The sequence below is a fragment of the Phasianus colchicus genome, chromosome Z, assembly GCF_987193195.1.
Source record: "Phasianus colchicus chromosome Z, bPhaCol1.hap1.1, whole genome shotgun sequence".
Classification (NCBI taxonomy): domain Eukaryota; kingdom Metazoa; phylum Chordata; class Aves; order Galliformes; family Phasianidae; genus Phasianus; species Phasianus colchicus.
The window spans coordinates 60,029,742-60,045,227 of record NC_143476.1 but is presented as its reverse complement, the minus strand read 5'-3'; the positions used below and the strand labels follow the sequence as shown (position 1 = coordinate 60,045,227).

General features: G+C 38.3%; 1 protein-coding gene across 7 annotated transcripts in view; it reads right to left on the bottom strand.

The window, feature by feature from the left end:
* TTC39B (tetratricopeptide repeat domain 39B) overlaps window positions 1–15,486 on the bottom strand; it is a 78,690-nt gene that overhangs the window by 8,343 nt on the left and 54,861 nt on the right. For all 7 annotated transcript variants that reach the window (XM_090132204.1, XM_031609965.2, XM_090132205.1 and 4 more), the window contains 11 exons: window positions 15,268–15,335; window positions 11,713–11,777; window positions 11,442–11,547; window positions 9,973–10,038; window positions 8,338–8,446; window positions 7,379–7,446; window positions 7,232–7,291; window positions 6,768–6,929; window positions 5,873–5,964; window positions 5,425–5,545; window positions 1,497–1,608 (listed from right to left, as the gene is read on the bottom strand). In XM_090132204.1, the coding sequence (XP_089988330.1) occupies window positions 1,497–1,608; window positions 5,425–5,545; window positions 5,873–5,964; window positions 6,768–6,929; window positions 7,232–7,291; window positions 7,379–7,446; window positions 8,338–8,446; window positions 9,973–10,038; window positions 11,442–11,547; window positions 11,713–11,777; window positions 15,268–15,335 (1,029 nt within the window). The remainder of the gene's footprint in view (window positions 1–1,496; window positions 1,609–5,424; window positions 5,546–5,872; window positions 5,965–6,767; window positions 6,930–7,231; window positions 7,292–7,378; window positions 7,447–8,337; window positions 8,447–9,972; window positions 10,039–11,441; window positions 11,548–11,712; window positions 11,778–15,267; window positions 15,336–15,486) is intronic.

Genomic DNA, 15,486 nt, shown 5'->3' with positions numbered 1-15,486 from the left:
CTTCACAGTCATCCAGCCACTCAGCCTATAATGCTGCATGGGGTTACTGTGGCTGAAGTGCAGAATCTGTCACTTGGTCTTGTTGAGCCTCATCCCATTCACCTCAGCCCAGCGATCCAGCTTATCTAGATCCTCTGAAAGGCGTCCCTACCTTCAGGCAAATCAATAATACTTTTCAAATTGGTGTCATCTGCAAACTTAACAGAGGGTACAAACATTTTGTTAGGTCTTTATTTCAATGATGCAAGAAAACAGGAAAAGAGTACCTCACCTTCCATAGCAATCTATTTGTCATGTTTGCTTATTTGAAGACGAAATATTTAAGCATGAGAGAAGGGTAATATATTCCACATTATTTTGTATTTACCTGTGTTAGAACATCTCTCTTTTTTTATATATCTTGGAATAAAATAAAACTGTAACATTTGGATTACTATTAATATCAGTCCCTAGTTTTGGTGTTCACTTACTTCTATTCTTTTCTTTACTAGCAAGGATATTTCATTGCTTTCTTTCCTCACCTTATACAAACACCTCATACTGTATCTTGCCTACAGAATAGAGCTCAGGAGAACATTCATAATGGTGAAGTTTGAAATTCAATTTCGAAGGGTTTTGGCTTTGCAGAAATACTACGCTTTAGGGAGAGTTATTCTGCACAATTATTAAACAGGTAATTATATCTGCTAGTAACAAACTGAAAGGGTTTTGATACTGTCCAGCCAAAGAACATTACTGTTACTAATGTACTCAGGGTAAATTGACACTTCATTCAGTAATTCGTAAACTCTTCTCACAGAACTACTGACACATTATGTAATTACATGTTTTAATGACGTGGGAAAACTGCCTTGCTACTGATAATAGGTATGATTACAATCTGACTACAAAACAAACTGTTTTTGTGAATTACTATTATGGAAAACACCTAACATTTATTCATCTTAGAAGAACTTATAGGAGTAGTCTACTGAGAAGGTTACATAACAGGAAACAGCAGCAACCTGATAAAGCCTGAATTAAGGAAGAGCAAATAAGGCCAATGTTTTATTTTAACACAAATAAGGCCAATGTTTTATTTTAACACAAGTTACAAAAATAGTTATAAAATACACTCATGCACAATAATTCAGCATTTCTTTTATACATTATACATTTATGTGTTATTCAATATACAGTTCAAGTGTGGTATAATCTGGTTCAGTAACAGTACTTTTCAGATATTTAAGTTCTAGGAAGACTATGTTAAGTCCTGTAAGGAATGGCCTCAAATTCTAGACTTTTCTATATTCTACCCTAGCATTAATCAAACTTGACGAAGGACATATCATGAACCACTATTAAACATTCAAGCAGCTCCAAAATTTCAATACTCAGATTTAAAAGCATATTGCGTAAGACAGAACTTACCTTACAGAACGCTAGTAAAATGGAAGCAAAGAAAAGTGTCAGTATTTCACACTAGCATGTTAACACCATCTTAATCAATTACTTACTAGTTTCATTTTTTAGAGCAGTTTCTTCTTTTTCAATTGTTACCAATAAATTTTCGGTGAGATCTGCTCTTTTGCCCACAATTGCAAAGCCATTCCAGACGTACATCATTTCCTGACCAAAAAAAATAAACAAGACAATCTCATGAAATTGCACAGATATTTAACTAGAGAGAACCCTTGGGAGGATGTTATGGAACATTTTGAAAACATGAAAATACTGCCTACAAAAACTTGTTTTAAACAATATGAAAGGTTTCAAAGCTTGTCACTGCTAAGAAGCCCAAGAATAAAAGTAATTGTGTTACTTCAAATAAGCACTTGAGAATGTGTAATGGACATTTCATCAGGTACATACAAATTTTCAAAGGCAATCATAGGCTCTTATCTTCCATGTAGAGCAACAGTAGATAAAGTAGATAAAACTCTCCCTGTGGTTCCAATACACACATACATAATAATATATGCATCCAACAACTGCCTCTAATATATTCCTCCAAATCTTATTTAGAATTAACCATCAAGCAAATCCTATCAAAAAGCTCCCCAGATGCTTCAGTCCAATAGTAAGCAATATGGTTGTTTAGACGCAATAATTAATGTGTGATGTGATAAAAATTAAAGAGAATGAGAGAACAGTTATGCAGATTTAATTCTAGCCAACAATAATCTTTGCTATGTTCCCTACTCTGTCATCACAAAATACAGTATACAGCATAATCTGATTTATTTGCATTGTAATTACATCCATGAAATATGAAACAATGTCATTTTGAAGCAGATGCAATACACCACTGAAATATTTCTGTTTACATTTCTGCTGTAACTACGCGGTTTTTCAGATGGAGAAAAAATTGGTTCTAACAAAGTCTAAAAGAAAGTGTTATTGATACTATCAACTACTTTATGCTAGCTTTATTTCAATTCATTGCTCCTGTCTACTATACATTTATGAAACTAATGCCATGCACAATGGAACAAATGTAGAACAAGAGTGAGCTGCAGGCCCATGCAGCAAAAGTCACGTTCTATGTAAAATGGTATGGATTGAAAAGAACTGTCTGCTATAGACCGCCGAACCAGGATGAGGAGACAGATGAGGTGTTCTATGAGCAGCTGGCAGAAGCTGCGAGGTCGCCAGCCCTTGTCCTCATGGGGGACTTCAACTTCCCTGACATATGCTGGGAATTCAACGCAGCGCAGAAGAAGCAGTCTAGGAGGTTTCTGGAGTGTATAGAGGATAACTTTCTGATGCAGCTGGTGGGAGAGCCTACGAGAGGAGCTGCCCCGCTAGACCTGCTGTTCACAAACAGAGAAGGTCTGGTGGAAGATGTGGAGGTTGGGGGCTGTCTTGGACAGAGTGACCATGAGATGGTAGAGTTCTCGATTCTTGGTGGAGCCAGGAGGAAGAACAGCAAAACTGTTACCTTGGACTTCCGGAGGGCGGACTTTGAACTGTTTAGAAGACTAGTAGGGGGAGTCCCCTGGGATTCAGTCTTAGAGGGTAAAGGGGTCCAAGACAACTGGTTGCTCTTCAAGAAGGTAGTCTTACAGGCGCAGGAGCGGGCTGTCCCCCTGAGCTGCAAAATGAGCCGGCGGGGAAGGAGACCGGCGTGGATGAATAAGCAACTATTCTTGAAGCTCCGGGAGAAAAAGAGAATCTACCTCCTGTGGAAGAAGGGACGGGCAACTCAGAAAGAATACAGAGAAGTTGTTAAGACATGCAGGGAGAAAATCAGAAAGGCGAAAGCCCAGCTCGAGCTCGACCTGGCCACTGGAATAAAAAGAAACAAGAAATCCTTTTACAAATATATCAACAGTAAGAGGAGGACTAAGGAGAATCTCCATTATTTACTGGATGAAGCCGGGAATGTGACTACTGAGGATAAAGAAAAGGCAGAGGTCCTGAATGCCTTCTTTACGTCTGTCTTTAAAGGTCAGACCAGTTATCCTCAGGATATTCCACTTTTCGACCAGGTGGTCTCGGCTGGAGACCAGACTAAACCACCCATGATTCAGAAGGAAACGGTCAGAGACCTTCTACTCCAACTGGACTGTCACAAGTCCATGGGGCCGGATGAGATTCACCCGAGAGTGCTGAGGGAACTGGCGGAGGTGATAGCCGAGCCGCTTTCCATCATCTATCAGCGCTCCTTGTTGACTGGTGAGGTACCAGAAGACTGGAGGCTTGCCAATGTGACTCCCATCTACAAGAAGGGCTGTAAGGAGGACCCGGGGAACTACAGGCCTGTTAGCCTGACCTCGGTGCCAGGGAAGGTTATGGAGCAGATTGTCTTGAGGGAGATCACGCGGCAAGTGCGGGACAACTGGAGCATCAGGTCTAGCCAGCATGGGTTCACGAAGGGTAGGTCCTGCTTGACCAACCTGATCTCCTTCTATGATCTAGTGACCCGCCTGGTGGATGAGGGAAAGGCTGTTGATGTAGTCTACCTAGACTTCAGCAAGGCCTTTGACACTGTCTCCCACAGTATTCTCCTGCAGAAGCTGGCAGCCCGTGGCTTGGACAGGTACACTCTTGGCTGGGTAAGGAACTGGCTGGAGGGTCGAGCCCAGAGAGTGGTGGTCAATGGAGCTAAATCCAGCTGGCGACCGGTCACGAGTGGTGTTCCCCAGGGGTCGGTGCTGGGGCCTGTCCTTTTCAATATTTTTATTGATGACCTGGATGAGGGCATTGAGTGCACCCTCATTAAGTTTGCAGATGACACCAAGTTGGCTGGAAGTGTCGATCTGCCTGGGGGTAGCGAGGCCCTACAGAGAGATCTGGACAGGCTGGAGAGCTGGGCTGAAGCCAATGGGATGAGGTTTAATAAGACCAAATGCCGGGTCCTACACTTTGGCCACAGCAACCCCAAGCAACGCTACAGGCTTGGGGTGGAATGGCTTGAAGACTGTGTAGAGGAAATGGACCTGGGGGTGTTGGTTGATGCTCGGCTAAACATGAGCCAGCAGTGTGCCCGGGTGGCCAAGAAGGCCAATGGCATTCTGGCTTGTATCAGAAGCAGTGTGACCAGCAGGAGTAGGGAAGTAATTGTTCCCCTGTACTCAGCTCTGGTGAGGCCGCACCTTGAGTATTGTGTCCAGTTCTGGGCCCCTCACTGCAAGAAAGACATTGAGGCCCTGGAGCGTGTTCAAAGAAGGGCAACAAAGCTGGTGAGGGGTCTGGAGCACAGGCCTTATGAGGAGCGGCTGAGGGAGCTGGGATTGTTCAGTCTGGAGAAGAGGAGGCTCAGGGGAGACCTTATTGCTCTCTATAACTACCTGAAGGGAGGTTGTAGCGAGCTGGGGGTCGGCCTCTTCTCTCGTGTAACTGGTGATAGGACTAGAGGGAATGGTTTCAAGCTTCGCCAGGGAAGATTCAGGCTGGATATTAGGAAATACTACTTCTCTGAAAGGGTGGTCAGGCACTGGAATGGGCTGCCCAGGGAGGTGGTGGAGTCACCGACCCTGGAGGTGTTCAAAGAACGTTTGGATGTTGTGTTGAGGGATATGGTTTAATGAGAACCATTGGTGACAGGTGGATGGTTGGACTGGATGATCTTATAGGTCTTTTCCAACCTTAGTGATTCTGTGATTCTGTGATTCTGTGAACCTTAAAGATCATTTGGCTACAACCTCTCTGCTGTGGGCAGGGTTGTCAAACACTAGACCAGGCTGCCCAGAGCCACATCCAGCCTGGCCTTGTGGAAAATCTGATTTGGTTTTAGACTGTCCTTAGTACATTTTACAAAAATCCCAGGGCCACTCCATTTGCATGAATAATTATTTGGAAAAAAAATAAAATAAAATTTTCAGATATATATTACCTGATAAAATGTAAGAAATTATTTTAGAAATTATACTCCTTTTTTTTCCCCCAATTTTTCTCAATTTCTTCATTTAAAAAGGACAAAAAGAAAGCAAGTATAAATACCAAGGCAGGTAATATCAGCTTCACAGGTTGAGAACTTGCATAGCGTCGAGCTTTCCTTACTGCAAATTTCTCAGTTGGAATAGATTTTCCCGCAATTCTCTGTTTTAGACCATCCACTTGTCTAAGAGGAGACAAAAAAGAGGTCAGTTTAAGTAGTTTTTATTTCCTTTAGTCTAATGTAGTAAGATCTCATATTCTCCTGGGAAGAATAACATCTTAACTGTGTGGTTTTCTACCACACTGTATTCTGATGCAAAATGTATGTTGCTAATAAAAGCATTTTCAACAATGTGATGGTAATAAGTAATGAGAAAAGTTGAAAAGTTGATGGTAAAACATAGGGAGTAGGTGATACAAAACAAAGATATTCAAGTTGAAGTTAGTTTGTGACTGTGGAATTGGGATGGAATATGATGATTGAACATCTAATTATTTCATAAATGTTTACCTGAACAAAGATACAATGTCCTCACCAGTACTTTTCAATTCATCCTCTGGAAGCATACATAAAATTGCTGCTTTTTGGAATACATATATTGCCTATTTCATAAACAAAAATCAACATATTACCACACTGATATGCTGCATTCAATGAATACACTAAGAACTGAAATCTCTCACCCTACGTGCTGCAGTGAAGTGCTCCCAGTAATTCTCAGGTGGGTAGAACTATTTATGTTTACCCATGTATTTATTATGTAGTTTAATTTTGTTTTCAACATATTTATTAATATTCTTAGTAAGTCAATATTAAAAATCCTTCCTGCAAAAAGTGAGACAATTCACAGTGCAAATAACTGATAAAAAAAAGAAGTTAAGGACAGACGTAACTATTCTAAGTATTATCTGATCTGAGCACTACCTCAAGGGAAGTCTGGACTTAGCAGAGAAAAAAAGGAAACATCCATAATTCTATTTAAGACATTTGCACTTCACACAATATATTATCACTGTTTTCCTTTTTTTTTTGTCATAAACAGGATGTATCATCTTTTCCACCTAATTATTACCTAAAAAAGAACAGATGAAAGATGTAACCAAAATTATCTGCACATTGTGCTTGGTTCCTACTCTGAGAGTAGTTTTAGAAGGATAAGATTGGCCGACTAGCTTTACTCAAAAGACTCCATCTCCAGAAGACTTTTTATTTCATGTCACGAAGCATGTGCTGACTCGACATGCCTTTGTCTTTTTATAATTTATGAAAACAATTTGGTTGTACTGTCCCTTTACTCACAGATTTAAGAGGAAAGGAAAAATTAAACTTATTTTGTACAGCAAAATGCAAATGTAACTATGAGTGGCTACTGGAATATCATATTAATGTCCACCTGACCATTTACCTTAGACCACCTGCTCTCTTTGCTCAGCAGGTCTGCATACCGATATGCCTGAAGCCAGTTCTGCTGGAAGGTGTAGCACCACATCAGTTCCCAGTAACAAAGATGATGAATCTGTTTCCATTCTTGCTGGGCTGCTATGCAGTCTTGGAATGTTAACTGCGCCTAGGATTTAGGTAAGTAGGAATAACAGTTATAGTTCCATGATAGAAATGTGTCTAATTACATAGAAAATTCTTTTGCAGCACCCAAAAAAGAACAATCAACTTGAAAAATCACCAAATCTTCTCCCTGTTTATCTTAGAGTAAGATTTGGAATCAATATGGACACTAGATGTGAACAGGGAAAACAACGTAATTATCATTTCCAGTATACTTACTGAGATGAATCATATGTATGTTTTTTGCCACAAAACACAGCTATACAATTAACAAGTAAAAACCTTAAAAAGCAAAAATTGATTTACCTTTTCAAAATTTCCTTTCAGTGTATCTATTCTGGCAGCATAAAACAGTATAATGGAACCCTTTAAAAGAGAGGTGAAAAATATTTAGTTACCACTTTAAGCTTAGGGAAATATATTAGTGTTACAAAGTTTGTTGAGAATACACACATTTGGAAATTTTTGGAGGTAGGGTTCAAGGAGACTGTCTGCTTCCTGAAGATTGGTGTCCCCTGTACCTAGAAAATATAATAAATCAACCTCAGTTTACTTACAGAAAATATGAAAAAAGGAGTTTAACACATGAAAAATTAGATTTCCAAAACATATTATGACATGTATAGATTAATGAATGACCAGCTTTATTCAAAAGCAGAAATATTATTTGATCATATTATGTTTCTATAAAAATCAATTCTTGTCTGTTAAGAACTAATGGCTTTTAGTATAGAAAACGTTTGTAGACAGAGATAAAATACATTAACCTTACAACTACTTCATTATAAATTTCTTATATATTTGCAAGTCTCTTTGATTGTTTTAACAAGTAAAGAAAACAGTCTCTAGCTGCCCTCCTTCCTAGTTTTAAACTCAGTAACAAAGCATGGGTGATACTAAAAGAAATAAAGTTCATCTTAATTTCCTAATTAGCCTAAAGGACAAGGACAGAAAGTAAAGAACATAAACAAGTCTTCAAAGATGCATACACAATAAAAAGTAACTTGTAGGCCCACAGTAACTTGTAGGCCCACATGGCAAAAGAACAATTCTCAGTATGTTTGACCTTCCAAGAAAATTTCTTTAGGAGTACAGACCTCATTCCTGAGACAGCTTTCATGATGTTAATATATGGAAAAGGACTTGTCAGAAATTAAAAGTGTTCAACAAAATTTTGCTGTTACAATTGAAGGAGATCCTTCAAACAGAACATGATGTCAGTGTAATAACAGCATCTGCCTAACTACTTCTTAGAGCATAACTTTGTCAGAGAGATCAGTTTCAGAATGTAATGAGTTACACAGAAATCTCCTCTCACAAAACTAACAGCCCTAGATCCTAAATTCAGTTCAAATAGCAGAATATCTGTCATAATGTGTAGTATGACTGAAGAGCTACACAGTGGGTCTCACCAAGGATTAAGGAGACGTAAGTATGATACACCAACAGGGTAAAAGTACACAGAATGGCTCTCAAACTGCTGCCAGATGCTCCTTCCCAAAGTTGATAGAGGCCCAGCTCCTAAGAAATATCACAAACACATGCAGAATTAACTGTCAGTATACACAGTTACTTTCAATCATTTATAGCTCACCCAAACCCCATGTTAAATATAAATATTTCATAATTTAGCACTTCATTATCTCAGATCCAACATAACATTCTATCAAAATACTTCTGACACTGCCGATCGCAGCTGACCAAAAGCAGATTAAGTTAATGCTGAAAAAAATTACCTACGAATTCCACAGACCATGCAGCTACACAGGCCTAAATCCCTTCCTCACTATTTTATTGATATGAGCCTTTTAGAATAATGTTTTTAACACTGCGTTTCATAGAAACTTCTCTCAATTTCTTTTGTGGTACTTTTAGACAAAAATCTTCCTTCACAGAAATCACTGGTTATTCTCAATTCTCTCCTGTCAAGTCAGCCACTGATTAGAGTTTCTGATCATAATAACAGCTTTGCTAAGAAACCAACTTCTAGACAGTTTCCAGAAGCTACAATTTAATTTGTGAGTACTGAAAAAAAAACAGGGATGTTTACTTGGCTATTACATATGAAACTTCTTTTTATCCATTTCAGCTTATGCCCATTACAAGACAGTTTGGCTGCTCTGGGGATTATTAATATGAGTTCAAGCCTTCCCTGCTTAAGGGCAATAAGTCTTCAGAAGTTGATTTAAACAGTTTTGGGGGGAAAAAAAAAAAGCATAATAAGTAAATTAAAATAAATGAATAATAAAATAAAATTAAGGAGTTTTATTGCATAGCAATTGTTCAGCTTTCCTTCCAACTTTTATCACCTTCTCATTCACAGCATGAATGTGTACCATGAAAATGTTCCAACATGCAATACAATTTGTACAGGAAGCAACAGAATAAATGGCTCTCTGCTGAAACCTAATTTTATATAAAATATACGAGTGGGCAAGCTAAGAGGAATAAGATCATACAGTGACTCTCTGACTTATGAATACTTAATTCTGACACTTAATTCTATATAATTCTGTGAGTTTATTTGTTTTTTTTGTTTGTTTATTTGCTTCATTTCTTGAAGTGGCAAAGGCATTATTGAAGTGCTGCAGAATAATAAGAGGTTATAATTACAAATAGATATCTCAGCCATGAGTAACAGATGTACTGGGATGGCACAGCAAGACACTCGGAACTTCATTCTCCCAAAGGTAGGAGAAAGTGAAGAAAAAAAATGTGGAACTATGACTCACTGAGACAGAAATTAGGAAAAAAAAAGCTGATATTCTCTCTGTAAGGATCAGGAAAAAGAAATGAAATTGTAACTCGAAAACCATCTCTAAAGCAAGCTAATGATTTTCCTTGATTGTTTAAGATTCAAAGAGTCAGATATCACCATATCTGCTTTCACGCCTGCATAATCTATTCTACTTATTTTTTTTAGAACACTGAAGTAATAATCAACATTGTATATCATTATACATCTAGTGTGAAATGCACAGTATTATGTACACCAAGTCTTTACCTGGGAAACGTCTAATTAGAAAAAGCAAATACAAATCCCATACCCTATTGCCAGAAAATCCAATAAATTCTAAAAATCGGAGGATCCTTGCTGGTAAAAGCGACAGCATCTGCAATACATTTCAAACAAGAATAAGACACAAAAAACTTACACACATTCACACAAACTGTGAAACTACTATAAACTACAGCTAGAATGCTAACTACTATATTAAATGCCATTACATATCACTGAAAAAGTAAAATACACATGAACTCAAAAACAGACATGCATGATTAACAACATGCAATCAGTTTGCAGCTTAAGGAAAACTCAAACACTTGATGATTATCCAGCATGGAAACAGCAAGACAGAGTCCATCTGTTCTTTTTCAGATAATGACTTTCCTGTCTTCAGCTGATCAGAATTGCTTGAAAATTTTGAGCCATGTGGAATAAGAGGCAAGTATTATCTATTTTGACAGTAATTATCAACAACTGTCATCTTCCTTTAATCCCAGTGAAATGATACAATGGTATCCAAAACTTCTACTTTTTCCTACTTTGGAAGTATGGAATCAGCAGACTAGCAAGCCTATCTTTTCTAGAAGTATTAGCTAATTATACCATATTACATGCATTTTCTAATTCTCCCATAACAGCAATCTCCACATTCTACACAAGAGAAAACTTTTAAAGATCAAAACCACCTTTTCAAAAAATATTACAGGAAGTTCTATTTGAAGGTCAGTTTTTGTAAGCTCCATTCACTCTACTATATTCTGCCCAGAACAGACTTTTCTTTTAAGCTTCTTGCTGAGAAGACTTCATGAAGTATAGGAGAGGTCAGAGTACTTGTGAAAGACATCTACCAGTTGCTTGGGTTTTAAAGACTGACAGGTGCAGAGAGACCTGAGTTCTTCTGACCATACTCAGAACTGGCCAGCTCCAGTCTGGAATGATACAGAAATTAAAATACCAGCAGAAATCAACTCTCACTGTTGTTGTGATAGATGTGAAAAGGCAATGTAGTAATTGCAAATAAAAACACCAGTAGATGCACCCAGTCGTCTCTCGTACAAATCCAGTAAGCTACAGATTGTTCTTCTGAATTTGTGAATGGTCTACAGTAATTCACAGTGACAACTTACAATATGTCAAAATAATGAAGCACAAGAATGGCAAAATGGGAGAGATAGAATAAAAGCATTCATTCCAGGTATCTTGCAACCAACCGTAGAAGCATCTTTAAAAGTCATGCTAGTCATATATAGGTAAGTATAGCTGCTTTCCATCTTAAGAATTACATATATATGTTAGTAAAATAGATAAAACAAAATTTAAAATCAATTAGTTGAAAAATCCTAGAAGACATAATGCAAAAAGCTGCTAAACATTTCATGTTTCATAAGAGCTGTAGAACCTACAAGCTGGATGTTTTACTGACATTTTAAAATAGGATTACAGTACTATATATGTAAAGAATCCTACAGAATTACTGAAATGAATTTATGTAGTCTGAAAAAATCATACCAAATTGAATGCTCCAATTCCAAGTTTTACACCTCCTTCAAACTGGTGGTAAGTTTCATTTTTGCTTTTGTTCCCCTGAGTCATCTGTAGAACTTGATGACATTCTCTTTTGATGCACAAAAGAAGGAGAGATGAGAAACATGACTTAGAAAGTATAAGTTTAATCATTATCATTGCTATAAAACAGTCTTTCGTTTTCTCCCTTCAGTTTGGAGGCATTAATTTGCCTGCTTATACCAACACTGAATCTGAGTATTTTCCAATGGCTTACTTGTATATTTGGTAACTTGTCCTAATTTTGAGGCCACCTTTGATAAAGTTGATCATATTTTCATCCTGAAATACAAAATATTAATTGTACAAAAAACACATATTTGGCTATTACAAATAACATACACAAATTTTCAGCAACATTTTACTTTATTTTGCACTTTAGTCACTGGAAATATTAAAAATGTTTTTCAGTTAATACAATCATCTTTAAGACTAAAGTTAGCACATGCATTACGTTTTCATGGAAACGTTTTTCTGTTGCATGTGATGAGCTTCAAAACTCAAAAGAAGGCAAAGTGAGCAGCTGTTTTTTGACTGAATTTCTAACACGTATAAACGAAAAAGAAAGCTCTCCACCAGGTGGTGCTGTAGGAATCTTTTAAATATTTTTGGAATGATGATTCTGACACACACAACCTTGCAGAAGATAAACCAAAAAAATCTCTAAGCAGATGAATTACAATTGCTAAACAACAGTTATTACATATACTACCCAACATACATGTTTACTATCTCTAAGAAAGTCAAAGCCACGATCCGCTAGCTATCAAAAATAAGTTTCTAAATAGCAAGATGGTCAATGATTCAGCAGGACAGATTTTTATTTTTTCTCTTAGAATTAACATAGGAGGGAAATGTGTGCGTTTCAGAAATCCTAATTAAATACTCCAGGACAGCACATACGATGTTGACAATAAATAAATAAATAAACACACATAAAAAGACCATCAGAATTAGGAACTAAAGGAAGTGCTGGCTTCCATGGAAGGACGACCATTTTGAAAATCACCTGTTCTGTTTGTAAGACTGAACACTGAAATGTGGATATACATTACAAGTATTCTTGCTGCCTCTTTCTAAATAACTACATTCTCAGTGCCACCACTCCTCAGATGAATCAAGGTCAGCCAGAGAGTAATGAAGTATGGCAGCAATCAGCAGATCAGGGTATTACAGCAAAAAACAAAGCAGGTGAAACAACGGAGAGCAAAGTGCTCCTTTACAGAAGGGGTACACTTCCCCTAAGGGTATTTCACTTCATTCAGCCCCACAGCTGATCTCCTTCAACAAGCACTTAAAAATTCTCTTTGTGCTTAAAAACAAAATCAGAAAACAAACAAATGAAAGAAAAAAAGAAAAAAAAAAGGAAAAAAAAAAGAGGTTTGCTTCTTTTTCACTAGGAAAGAAAAGACTGCCATTCCACTCCTAATATTTCCTGACACTTCTATCTAAGTATTCTATTAAGTGATTTATAAAGTTGAACTGAATTAACCATTTGGATCAAATTGACCTTATACATTTGTGTCTCACTTCTTCTTCCTAATTTATGTCGGAAGGGATTACCACCCCTCCTGGGAAACTGGCACTCTCAAATACCTCTCTGAAGTGCCTCTATACCAAAGCATGCAGCGTGGGAAGAATCAGAGATCTGTGATTACAGGGAGATGGTGGGATAGCTCATACGACTGAAATATTGTCATGAATGGCTACATGTTCTCTTTAGGAAAGACTGGCCAGGAAGAGCTGGTGGTGTAGCTCATTTATATATGGGAGAACACCTGGAATGTATGGAGCCCTGCCTAAGAGTGCATGATGAGCAGGTAAGGATTAAAGGAAAGACTTAACAAGGACGACTCTGTTCTGAAGTGTTTACTACAGAACACATGATCAGCACAAGGAAGTAAACGAGGCCTTTTACAATCAAAGGCCCTGGTTCTCATGAGGGACTTCAACCATCCTAACATTTGCAGGAGGAACAACACAGCAGGACACAAACAATCCATCAGACTCTTGGAAAGCACTGGTGATATATTCTTCTCACACGTGGTGGAGGAGCTAACAAGGAGAGGTGTGCTGCTGGACCTTGTTCTTACAAATAAATAAGGACTGATTAGGGATGTGAAAACTTCAGAGCAGCCATTGCTACAGTGACTATGAGATCAAGGAGTTCATGATCCCACAAGAAGGAAACTGAGCAATAAGTAAGACTGCAACCCTGGACTTCAGGAGAGCTAACTCTGACCTTTTCAGGGACCTTCCTAGAATAATCCTATGGAAATAGGTCCTACAAGGAAAAGGAAGCTGGCTAACATTCAAGGATCATTTCCTCCAAGCTCAAAAGCAATGCATCCTGTATGTGAACTTCAGCAAGTCTTTTGAAAGTGTCACTCAGGATCCTTATAGCTAAGTTGAGGAAGTGCAGGCTGGACAAGTGAATGGTGAGGTGGGTTGAGAACAGGCTGAACAACAGGTCACAAAGGACTGTGATCAATGGTTCAGAGTCTAGTCAGAGGCCAGGAGCTAGAAGTGTTCCCCACGGGTCAATATTGGGTCCAGAATTGTTCAGCTTACTCATCAGAGACTTGGATGAAGGAGAGCTTTGCTGCCATTCAGAAGGATCTTGACAGGCTGAGATGGACAGAGAGGAACTTCCTGAAATTTAACAAAAGTAAGTACAAGGTGCACCTAGGCACCAGTACAGGCCGTGGGCTGACCTGCTAGAAAGTAGATCTGCAGAGAAGGATCTTGTCCACCACTTATTCTGGTGGACAATTTAGCCATGAGCTAGAAATGTGCCTTTGTTGTCAAGACAGCCAATGGCATTCTGGGTTGTGTTAGGAAGAACACTGTTAGCAGATTGAAGGTGGTAATCTTTCCCTCTATTCAATTCTGGTGAGGTCACAACTGTAGTATTGCAACCAGCGCTGGGCTCCCCAGTACAAGAGAGACAGGGAGCTCTTTGAGTGAGTCCAGTGAATGGCTATTAAACTGATTAAGAGACAGGAGCTTCTTTCTTATGAGGGAGTGCTGAGTGAGCTGGGCCTGTTTACTGGTTAGCCTGGAGAAGAGAAGGCTCTGGAGGGATCTGATCAATGCATACAAATACCCAGCAGTAGGGATGAAGATGAGGAGACAAGCTCTTCTTGGGATAGGAGAAAGCATGGATGAGGATGAGACGAAATAGGTACAAACTGAAATACCGGAAGTATCAAATGAATGTCATGAAAAAACCCTTTACTATGAGGGTGACTGAGCACTGGAAGAGGCTGTCCAGAGAGGCTGTGGAATCTCCTTCCCTGAAGATATTCAAAAGCTATCAAGACACAATCATTGGAGAGTCACACTGAATTAAAGACAATGCCACACCAGTTTAAGTATTTTTAGGTGGGAAACACTCCATCCTTTCTGCACAAAAATGAGACATTTCCTCACAATTGAACATCTCTTTAAACAAGTCCTGTATAATTTTAGATGTGATGCCAGTAATTCAAATCTACCATATGTATGACACCTCCAACCATTTGATCCTGGGTATCAATAACATCCACAGAAACAAAACAAAACAAAAAATCTAAACTGACAGTATTGCTTGATAGCATAGCATTTGCTGTACTTTCAATTACTGTCACAAAGTAACATCAGTTCACTTGGAGGACGTTTTTTTTTAATAACTTATCTATTCTGGAGATATTCTGTATGTTCTACCAGCACTAACATCTTCACATCTTTCCATTAAACTATTACATAAAACACAGAACGGGAATGATTTTACCTGTACAAAGGTGAGAGCTGCTTTCTGCAGTAAGCATTCCGCATAGCAGATTTCAGCATGCATTTCCTCTATAGAAGAAAGAAAAGTAATCTACTGTCAGCAAAGCTGACAATATCAATATTCTCCTTTGAGGTCAATGGAACAAATAAAATGCTGCCAAGAAAAAAGGTCAGACTCTGCGATTGCTGTTTTGATAACTGCTGAACAGCAGCTGTAACA